This window comes from Vollenhovia emeryi, unplaced genomic scaffold, assembly GCF_000949405.1.
Source record: "Vollenhovia emeryi isolate VEMERY1.0 unplaced genomic scaffold, V.emery_V1.0 DF939190.1, whole genome shotgun sequence".
NCBI classification, from domain to species: Eukaryota; Metazoa; Arthropoda; class Insecta; order Hymenoptera; family Formicidae; genus Vollenhovia; species Vollenhovia emeryi.
Genome location: NW_011967176.1, coordinates 807,942 through 819,773, shown reverse-complemented (window position 1 = coordinate 819,773; position 11,832 = coordinate 807,942). Strand labels below are relative to the sequence as shown.

The following is an 11,832-nucleotide window of genomic DNA, read 5'->3' as shown; positions in this document are numbered from 1 at the left end:
TAGGTTTTATACGAATTTAAAATATGAACTCCCAGCGCCAACTTAATTCCGGTGTGTCGAGGGCCTCTACAAGTTGGTCTGTTTTCATCGTCGGTCGGTAAAATTGGGACTGCCCAGAATTCTCCGTATCGCTCGTCGATACGTCAGTAGCCTGTCTGATTTTTCGTTCTCTCACCTTTCGTCAGCCTCGTGACCATACGTGTGCGGATAAACGTACGTGTGTCTTTCTCTGTGTAAAATCAGCTGATTCTGGCTGCCTCTCAGTTTTAGATGCAAATAGAAGAAAGTATGGTCCGGGACGACTATCCGACACCGGAGGAAATAAAAAGGGATGGGGCGGACGTGGAGGAGGCGGAGCATGCGGAGGAAATTAATGACGACGACGCCGAGGAGATGAACGATGCCGTGGACGAGGAACACGTTCTCGAGTACCTCGGGGACGATTCCGGAGCTGATGTGTATGTCGGTACGTCGGCGTATTCCTCGTTAGGTCTCTTGAAGTGCGTCTCGAGGATTGCAATTTACTTTCACGCTCGCTGCAAAGAGCGATGGTGTGTTTTATCGTACATTGTTGATGTGCACAAATAAATGTTGGGAAGGAGCACTTGAATACTTTGCGTCAAATTTTCTGTCAATGATTGATACTATTACGGCCCGATTTCATAAACTATAATCTTAAGTCTTAATTTTTTCTTTGTGTCTCTCGAAGGGGACAGAGACGAAGGATGAATTAAGCTAAGGTCAAAGTTAAGTGACACTGGTGAAACCAGGCCTACGCGATGCCTTTTAAGTCGAGAGAGAAGAGATATGTATTATAGTTGTACCTCGCTTAACATCAGGTATACATTCTGCAAAGTCGGTGCTTTAACTGAATCAACATTAAACGATGTACCTTTTTACGTGGAAAGAGCCGGGTTAGATACCAGGGATACAAATTGTAAATCTATAAATTCCACTCCCACGTATTACTCGAGAGAAAGCCAAATTCGTTAAGGCCTGCGTCCACGATGCTAGAACTTGGTCCAAGTTCTAGTTTCAAGAAATGTGTAGTCGATCAACTTGCAGCTATTCCATACAAGCTGCAAGTTTTTGGACCAAGTTCCAGTATCATGGACACGGGCCTTTAAAGCGGGATGTGGTTGTACAATAAGTTTGTTGCGTGCAGGTATGAAAGCACTGGAGGATGAGTTGGATCATCTGCAAACTGCTCTGGACCATTTGGAGAGGAAGAACGACGATATACATGCGCAGCTGACGGAACTGCTGCAATCTAATCGTGAAGCTAGGAAACAATTTCGGGAATCTCTGCAAATCGACCGCCAGCAGTCAAAGTGATGATCACTTTGTATTTAGAAAATTGTACAATTCATTAATTTGTCATCCAAAGATATGCGAATATTATTACCTTTGATTTTGTGAACGTTTTGTTTGTAAACGAATTGTTTCATGTAATATGAAAGACATTTGATAGTCTACCCTAATCTATCGATCAATTCATATTGATCAGTGATTGACCATAAAAACTTCGATAGCATTCCTGATAACAAGATGAATAAAATGGCATTAATTATGTACATATTATATTACAATACACGCATAGTTGTTGAGAGTTAGTTGGGTAAAGCAAAAACTACACCTTTAAAAATGAAAATAAAATGTATTGGGAGAAAAATATATTTCTATGAATAAAATGATTAGAAAATGTAACGAAGACGTATAACACGGTCACGCTCATAACTTGAGAATTATTCTGCTACAGTTCGCATAATGTGCTGTAACGACAGGGGAATTGCCAAAGAAACGACAAATGCAATATGAACAGTTATGTAAATTTTATTTGTACATAAACAAATAGATTTAATATAACTGTGGATGGTAGTAAAAGTATTTTTAATCTGTTAATTTCAGTTATCCTGTATTGAATAATAAAGAACTGCTATTAATGTGTTAGGTGTACAAATCAGTAAACTAATACAGATAACACAGTTTTATGGATCTATATGCAAAAATTTCCTGTTACAACATTAATAGCTGAAGTAGTTTTGATGTGCATATTTCGATAATCTCGCTGCCCTCTGATTGATCCCTAGCTAAATTCAAACAATATCCTTATACTTTATTACAATATGTACACATATTAAGTGCAATTGACAATGATTTGTTACCATCAAGCGCGACAAGCGATTTGTAGTTTTCAGTTTCTTAGCTTGCATATTCCATTAATTTTTGAAAGTTTTACAATGTGTGATATCTTAAACACAGTGCCATATCACAACTACATAACATATACATTCGGTCAAAAGGAAATACTTTGCACAGCAAACAACTTCTGCACATCAATTATTTAAGTATACTAAATAAACAAGTTATTCGCACATTGAGGGGTCATTATGTTAAACATTTGTTGGAAATGATCTATATCCTTTTAAAATATTATCTTGAGATTTCGAAACCTTTATCGGTAAAAAATAGCTAACTTAATTGTACAACACATTTATGGAATGATGTAACATATTTTACATTGATTGCAAAAGAATATGTCTGAAATTTACTTTTGTGGTAAATATAAAATTTCTTAAATCGATCTGTCTCTAAATCAAAACGAGATATAGTGAGAATGTCATAGTTAAATTTTTAATGCGCACTTATATAGTTTGAGTCATTTATTGCAAATGCACTGATAAATGTAAATGTTAGTAATGATCATACATTACGAATATACGCAATCAATCGATTAATTTATCCTATACAGCGTTTGAGGGACTAAGCAAGTTGATATAATATTCTTATTAGATAGATGGATACATTTTTGTACAAAGAAACGTAACATTACAAGATTAACTTATTAGTAAAGGTCCAAGAATAAGATTTCAGTGTTTAAATCAATTATATAACTATTCCTTAATTTGGTGTCGAAACAATGACCAGAATAATCTTTGTTCTTATAAGTAATGTTCTTATATTAGCTGCCAGCAGTATATTATTATGTTATATACATATATAATATATATTCCGTACATATACAGTATAAATCTCCAAAAGAGGTTTTTAGGGAACTTTACGTCTCAAAAATGTCCTAAAGTCATTCTCCTGGAATTTATAATGTATGGAATATAATTATATATAAATATATCTCATATACTTATTACTACTATATATTATATTATATTTTTCATATTATACATATATTAGAATAAACTGTAAACAAAATAAAAATATTTGAAGTTTTCGTATTGCATCTAAAACACATCAAAATTTTAACCGAAGAATATGTAAGAATTGATATTTTTGAATGTGAATTTCAATATAAACATTTTGAAATAACTTGCATTTTTCGGAGAATTAAAGCGTAATTGTTTTTATTGCAACTCTATTGCAATAATTTTTATTGCATAAAACACTGAAACCTTAACCTTGCACTATCACTGTTTATGTTTTTATAAATAAAGACAACTTGCCTTTTACACACATGTTAATCAATCTAACGGAATCATGTTCTCTGTATAGGATACAGAAAGATATGCGTTGTTACATTCATTCGTTTTTACAAAGTTTACATCTTTTTCAAAAAAGGAAATTCTTTACAAATGATTCATATACGAAATACATACGAAATGAGAACAAAAACTTTTCTATCAGAATATTATATACAAAGTAAGAACAGAAGATTTCAAAATGTCATATTTGTTAATGTGCAAAATTTTAGATAACTTAGCATTTTATTATCTAATTCTATAGTAATATTAAGATTGTTCCAGTATATTTTTATCTGTTTATTATGTATTTCATTTCGCAATCTACATAACTTCAATTGTGTGGTCGCATTGAGATAATGTTCTTACTTTGAGCCTGATAGTAGTAAATGCTGGAGAGGTTGTAACAGTGCACTTTATATCTTCTTTTTCATATTATCATAAATTTTTCTTTTTTTCAGCTTTTTCAATTTTTTTAAACTATGGTTTGTCCAAAATGGTTTGCGGCATAAAACTAAAAAACAAAGTGTGTTCAAGTTATACCATAATAAAAATGTATATAAGAAAAGAACATTATGCATACAAAGGAAATTATATGAGTGTTTTACATATTATTTTTTACTTTGATTTAATTTCTCAAAGCTTATCAAGTTTTCTGTGTGAACAAAACAACATATGTATAATGATATAAAATGTTAGGGGAAGTCTAATGCTACTTGTATAAAGATCCGATACGGAATAATTTAAACAAATTCTGTGATAAAAACTGTAAAATGATTAGTCATTCTTATTTCGAGAATTATATCAAGATAAGGTGCATTGATAACAACAGCAAAATATATAAGAATGTACTTCTTATATATTATAATATTCTTTCTTTCATCTTATCTTTCTATTGTACGCATACACATGTAAAGTATTTATCTGTAACATATTGTAAAACCTGATTTCTTATACAGTTATCTGAATTTCTCTGAAGTTTTTATAAACCATGATTTATTTGTAATATGAATTATAACACCATAACATATGCTGTTGATAAAAACACTTTGTTTATATGCATTAATGTTGGAAACTTCTAATTACTTAAACTTCTTGAAACTGTTATATTTGAATTAAATAATTATTACAACCGGCTTGTTATAAAAGTTTGTAAAATGTTATGTTATATAATGCATAAAGTAAAATATAATTGAAACTTGCAACATTTACAGTTTTGATTTTATTATAGTAAAATATGTATAAACGACTGTATTAGAATATTTATGGTTATATTATAGTTGCATGACTTGTGTAATTATAAACAGGTTTGTGATTACTAATCCATATCAATAGAACATACAAGGAAAATAATCTAACATTTGTTATTACATGTCAATTTGGAGTTAATCATTTTCATCAGATCTTCTTGTTTAGAGCAAATCTTACAGTGAACGTACGTCCATAAAGACACTTAATATCATTATACACAGAATCTTAGTGATGACGGAATATATCGAGATTTTTATTCTTTTTAGTTTGAGTAATTCTGCTGATTAAAGATTAGCTTGTGAGAATATCGCTTGTTTATCCGTTCTAAAGAATTGGATGTAACAGCGACCTGTAAAAGAATCTATTTGTATGCGAATATCTTTTCGTGAAAATATTTTTTCATAATTTGACTAATTTTTTTAAAATTTGAGACGATTTTAATTATATAACTAATTATACTAATTATACAACTAATTATAGTAAATATTGAATGATAACATAATATTGAACCTATATGGTTAAACTTCGAAAAAACAAAGATAGAAAAATAATTCGGAAACTACATTAAAAATAAGATAAAAACTCTTACCGTAATTAATATATGATTATGCATTTCTACTATTTTGTGCTAAATCATTAAGAAGCTTTCGTATCCTCTATATTATAGAAGGAATCTGGAGCGTATAAGCTGCTCATCTGTACATCTGGATCTGGTAATGATGATGCATTTTCCGACAATATATTTCCCAAGTCGTCAAAATCTAGTAGATTGGTTGAAGAATTATATGCCATAAGTTCACCGCCAGTAGCTTCAGTGGAAAAATCTGCAGCTGTATAAAATAAAAATTATTCATTATTTCTTACTTTATTTCATTCATTTTATATAATTAAAGCGTTAGTTTCATAAGAACATTATGAAATGAAATAAATAAAAGAGAAACATATTTTTCTTACATACGCGCACACACAGAGAATTAAATATTTAGAAACACACCAAAAATATAATAAAAACACGCGCGCATATATTTTATATAAATTTAGAATATAATATTTAGACACTACCATCCTGTCACGGCTCTGAGTCCTTTAAATTCTTTGAAATTTGTGTTTAACACATACAAGCCTGACTATTTTATATAATTTCTTTAAAATATTTTGTTATGCAACCTTTTTCTCTCAACAATTTTTGTAAAAAAATTTATTAAAATACAAAAGCTTAGACATGATAATCTCTTTAGGTTGCCAGTAATAAATAACAATGGATTAGTTAAGGTCGACTAAAAAAAAGTTTAGGCTCTGGGCAATAAAAATGACAAAAACTTACTTGTATCACTTTCCTCGTCTTTCATATTATGTGGATTCAATTCGGGATTCATTGGTAATGCAAACGTCATCGGATCTTCTGAAGTGAACAACTGTGAAGAGAAAAAATATTAATATTAAAATTTTAAATAAATGCACTATGAGAACTCTTTAATTAATCTCGTAAAAAAATTTTCTTTCTTTTTTCGATATATAAAAAATGTTTTAACATTACATTTACCTCAAATAAAGTGTTAGCATCAAGGCTGCAATTTTCATTATATAATTTTTCACGCAAAGTATCCAAACTATTCTGCACCGTTTCCAAATGATGATCTATTTCTTCCCTGTACATAAATTATTAATTAAAATTTGAATATTATACTTATATATTACTTTAATAAAAAGCGTTAGGCAAAAAGCATTAGTAAAACTTGTTGTCATAACACCTGAAAAATAATTACATACAACTCATAACATAATTTTCATAAGATTTACGAAAAAAAAAAGAGAAATGTGATATTCTTTATATTTTATCGTGTCATAAATACTGTGGATAATGAGTACTGTATACACCATAAATTTGATAAAATTGCTTTAAAAATAAAAATAATCTAATAATTAGAATAATAAAGATATTATATAATAGAAAAAATATGTATAAACTGATTTATACTATAAAAAAAGTTTTTATGTCATGTTAAATATAAAAAATAATACCCCTTTTTTAATTGTTAATTTCCACTATGAAATTAAGTGGAAATTATTGTTAAATATGTTATGATTGCATTATGATATGCATGGTCAGACTTACTTCTCTTCTACCCCCTGCGTAATTGGCGTAATTGGCCTATTCTCTAACCTGTAATTAGGATTAGTTGTCCCAGAGGAATTGACACGGCTCACCAATAAATCGTTTGATGAACTCGGGCGTGTGTTATTATAATCGATCTCTTTTTCTGACGCTTTTGCCCTTGTATTTTGATTGAGTTGTTTATTGCTCCCTAAAACGCTTCTTTCACCATCTGTTTGATTAAGTCTCTCATTCATGTGATTGCTGTTACCGTCTTCTTCATTATTGAAATGATTGTGAATATTTATATCGAACATATCCGGGATAATTAAGATTTCTCGTAGCTTTTCTATCGGTGTATCATTGTATGAAACGTCATTGTATGAATCGTCATATTCAAATGGAGTATCCGTATCAATATCTTTGTTAACATCCTGAGAACTAATGTTTGCTGCCATTGCTTTGAGTTTAGAGCTACGTGCAGCCGCCATAGGTATTGGTTTAGAATTGATGGATTCAGTGTTCAGTACAGGAGCAGGTTTGTCTTCGTCGATAGATACTTCAAACATATGCAATTCCTCTCTATAAACAAATGTAAGTTAATATAAATTGATTAAAACCATGATTTTTAATTTTAAATATTAATTCTTAAATCTTATTTATTTATACAAATTATGAAATATTTAAACATATATCAATAGAATAAGCAAAAGAAAGAGGTAAGAAATTCATGTGATCTATTAACAGCCAATAACAGGATATTGTAGTAGTACAATAGCAATTAAATAAAGATAATGGCTATGTATCAATATTATGCAGAAATTTAATATATAAATACAAAAATGTTTTTCTAATAACAAAGGAATATCATGTTTCTCTTTCTCTCTCTATTTACCTTACTTTCTTATTCCAATACTTAAAGAATAATATTTTCTATAGACACATAAATCTGCTCTGTCCAATAATAATTGGAGAAATTGATATACTTTCTGCAGAAATTATCGGTAAAATTATAAAAATGTATTTCCACTCACATAAACTTTTTCCATAGTTTTAAAACTGCGTTTCATTTTATAAGATAATATTAAAGAAATTTTAACGTTCTTCTCTTATCATATAAAAAATAAGTTACAATTCTAATTAATTCTACAGTGCAACCACAAAAATCTGACCCATGCAAAAAAATAACATATTTACAGAGACTCTAGTATAACAAAATAGTTTCAGATAAATCTTAGAACATCAACACCAAATGACAACAAGACAATTAAGTTAACCTTGACTTTTTTCCGTTTTCCAATGATGGAATCAATATTCTGACAGGCACCATGTTTTTCCTCCTAGTAATATTTAAGTTTGTATGAATATATAATGTAAGGAGGTTTTAACATTTAACCGATATTACTAAACCCTACTCAATCCTAATGTAACTAGTCATTAAGTGAACATGTTGGTTCAAACAAATTTTAGTAATTTAAACTTTTCAGAATATTTGTATAATCCGAATTTGATAGATAGAGTTAATGTTTGTTATATTGTATATTCCTCTTGAAACTAATTTATATGTATATACATACTAAAAATATATAAATATAATACAAAATATATTAATCAAACTTACTTTTTGTCTTTGTTAACACGTTTCGTCGTTGTTCCAATCTCAGGATTGTGAAGGGGGGACTCTTTATTTAATTGAACAGAAGTTGCCATATTTTGTTCATCTACCAATCTTTCATTATGTTCCCGAGGACTTTGAACAGGTGGACTTTGAACAGTTGGATTTTCATTTTCTAGCATCCTAGAATAATTATTAAGATATTAATACCAATATAATTCATATATTATACAGAAACACAAAAACTGCAAAATTTGAATTTTTTAATCTTTGAAATAAATAGTATATGTGAAATTTTATCACTTACTCAGCAACAATATTATCTGAATAGAGATCGGAATCTGATGTCTCAAGTTCATGAATTACTGGTCCCATAGTACATTCTTGGGGCTGTAAAATAAATATTTTTTTATTACAGAAATTCATGTAAAAATTAATCTAAATGATGCAGCACATTACCTCGGACGATTTGCTTCGTTTATTTGGAATCGAGTCATCTATCATTAGTGGATATCTCCTTTTAACAGATAGACCACTTCTAGATGATTGTACAAGAGAGACAAGAAATGTAAATAATTTGTTAATAATCTGTTGCTGTTTTATATGTTTGTGTCTCAATATTGCCAATTCTCTCCACAATGTTGAATTTTCGCGCTTTACTTCATTTAATGTATTATCCATATTTTCTTGACGATCCCTCATTTTTTTTACGTCTTGTAACATCTTGTCTAATATATCTGGTTTAATACCATCTTTAGCTGGGGCCTAACAAATAATAGATAAAATTCCATTTAATAATTATAATAAAATATAATTACTTATCATTATGTAATAAAATATTAACGCAATGTTTAATCTTTACAATGTAAATTTGCATTTAAACTTTCAGCTTCTCAATTTTTATTAGAAAGAGATTATCTTGAGGTAATACTTCCTTTTACGTTCTCATTGCATCGTATTATACAAAAAAGTATTAAAAAAGGAAAAACATTGAATTTGTATAACAATTATACAGAGTACATTTTATTTCGTGTTCCAGTCTTTTACTATAAGGGATGGATTACCAACTGCAACTTAGAGACTCTCTGATCAGAAGGTCTGTACTGCAACCATGATCTACTGAACTGATACATTGATGGCATCTGCTTGGAACAACATTGTACAGGCAAGTCAAAATTTTAACTTTCCATTTTTCATGGTAAAAAACTAGGACATAAAATAAAATCTATCCTGTATACTATGTTTCCCATTATATCACATTATATAGAGTGGGAATACTGGCAAGAAAGTAATTTCCGGCTTAAAATAAGTCAAAATAATAATTTTTTTCCATTAAGTTTTAAGAAAATGAAGACTTTGAGGCTTAATCATTAAAGTGCGGATATAAATGCACTTGTTTGACACTTAACGTAATAAAAAAGTGAACTATTGTATTATGAAATATAAATGTAGAAAATCTTTTACACTGCATATGTGTCTTCGAAATCGTTTTGAATTATTTAAATCTTCAGTCTTTAGGTCTTCGGAAAACAATAAAATTAGAATAAAAAATTATAATACATAAAACATATCTTAATATACTCACTTTTCTCTTAATTTTCCCCACTAATTCAGGATGATCTTTGACAAAGAACTCATGCTCAAACTCTAATATCTCGGATTCATATTTTTGCCCATTTGCGAAAGTTAACTTCTTGTGGAAGCCATCTAACAAATAAAGAATATTAGTGGTTTTCGTGGTATTTCGCTGTATTGTCTGTACATATTTATATATATAAAAAAAAGCGTAGAAACTTACACATGTTCAACTGTCGTACGAAACTCGCCATATTACTATGTTTGAAATAATGCGGTAACGTATCTATTGTAAACTTTTCACTATTTTTAACGAAGAAACTTTTTCCGTCCTGAAAAGAATATTATATACACAATTATTATGCTTAACATAAATATAAATATACAGGGTGTCCTGAAATTCGTGAATCAAAATACCATAGCAAGAAAGTCGTCGAAAAAATGAATTAAAAAGTTATTTGGCATTTTTCGTTCCGAGCAGTAGTTTTTTTATATAAAATGGAAGAGAAGAGTGCTTCGAAGCATTCGCAGCATCAAATGGATCGCAGCCAATAGTCTGAATCTACTTAATAATACTTAAAAGTGTATTGAATTTTTTTCTCCATGAGTGAGGAAAAGTTAGAGATTAGCAGTGTCCTCTCGACGAAGGTACCGCCGAAATAATGAAGCGACGATTGACAGATGCGAGAGTTAACTAGTCGCGCATAGTATAAGGCAAAAAGCGAAATTGAAGCGAGGCGACAATCCGTCCCGGATTTGTTCCAAGCGTGGTAACTCGTGTACTCTAGATGGTCAATTTTGAAACCGAGAATTCCGGTCACCCAACCAGAAGAAAACCGTCGCGCCGATGGAGTCGGCGTCAGCGATGCGTGTTCGTCGATGCAATTGTTGTCGGTGCAATGATCGGCGCGATGGTATTCCGAACGATTGTTGACGACATTACGGTAGACGCGGTTATTGTCGCCTCGTGGAAGCCGCGACGCCACTCGAGCTACGTTATCACGTGCGACTCCACGCGAGGTAATTCGGCTTCGACCGTCGTGAATATGGACAATAAATAAGAAGGAGAGAGTATAAATACAAATGTACTCACGGATGCCCAATAAATAAGCTCGTTGGTTGACTGATCGTTGACCAGGAACCATAGCTTGGAAAGGAACGCTGCTACACCTGGAGACAGTTTATTCGTCAAGCAGTCGGAGTCCCGCATCCTGGTCGATTTGTAAAAGAAAACTACGTGCAAACGGCAAAGTGCTCAGCGAGTCCTAGCGTCTTCCAAGTTTCGCAGTCACAATCACAACAGCAATGGCTGGTCACTGACGATGTATTCTGCTACTGCACTCGCTGGGTAGGGGGGGTGCAGAGGAGGGACATGTTCTCATTGGCTGTCGAACAGCTGGTGGCGTCACGACAGCCAATCGTCGCTTGCGACGCGAAATGATCGCGAAATGATCGCTTGCCGAACACAGTCAAACACCTAGTTCCGAAATCCCCTCTTGTTGAGCCGGGAGCCAATAAATTAGAAGAAGATCCCCTCTTGTCGCATGCACACGAGAGAGAACAAAATAGCACGAAACCATAGAATACTCATGGAAGGGAAAAATAGCTTCAAAGGGAAATAGCATATACTTTCTGTGAGCTGAAACTGAAAGTCGAACATATATGTGACAAGGATAGATAGAAGATTACTTTGGTCCGTTACCCCTGGTCCACAATCTTGCTTTAATTAAGCTGTAAGCTTCAAGCCGTAAGAAATCAACCAATCACAGATGAGAATGAGAGGAATAAATGCCTGTGATTGGTTAATTTCTTACGGCTTGAAG

The 11,832-nt window shown here is 31.3% G+C and overlaps 2 protein-coding genes across 6 annotated transcripts; one reads left to right on the top strand and one right to left on the bottom strand.

The window, feature by feature from the left end:
* The first annotated feature begins 169 nt into the window (after positions 1-169).
* LOC105562366 (UPF0184 protein C9orf16 homolog) lies at positions 170-1,995 on the top strand. The gene is made up of 2 exons (XM_012013159.1): positions 170-466; positions 1,166-1,995. The coding sequence occupies exons 1-2, from the start codon at positions 271-273 to the stop codon at positions 1,333-1,335; spliced, it is 366 nt and encodes a 121-aa protein (XP_011868549.1). The 5' UTR covers positions 170-270; the 3' UTR covers positions 1,336-1,995.
* Positions 1,996-2,645: 650 nt separating this feature from the next.
* Positions 2,646-11,356, bottom strand: LOC105562365 (heat shock factor protein 1-like). Of its 5 annotated transcripts, none has more exons than XM_012013154.1 (13): positions 11,103-11,356; positions 10,233-10,341; positions 10,020-10,141; positions 9,499-9,576; positions 8,894-9,199; positions 8,742-8,824; positions 8,441-8,617; positions 8,097-8,159; positions 6,841-7,401; positions 6,268-6,373; positions 6,049-6,139; positions 5,314-5,554; positions 2,646-3,987 (listed from the first exon to the last, which is right to left on the bottom strand). In XM_012013154.1, exons 1-12 carry the CDS (start codon positions 11,217-11,219, stop codon positions 5,361-5,363), a joined length of 2,007 nt encoding a protein of 668 aa, XP_011868544.1. In that variant the 5' UTR covers positions 11,220-11,356; the 3' UTR covers positions 2,646-3,987; positions 5,314-5,360. The 5 variants fall into 5 exon arrangements, with proteins under 5 accessions (XP_011868544.1, XP_011868546.1, XP_011868547.1 ...); XM_012013156.1 differs by having other exon boundaries at positions 6,889-7,401; XM_012013155.1 differs by lacking the exon at positions 2,646-3,987 and adding an exon at positions 4,652-5,073.
* Between the last annotated feature and the right edge of the window lie 476 nt (positions 11,357-11,832).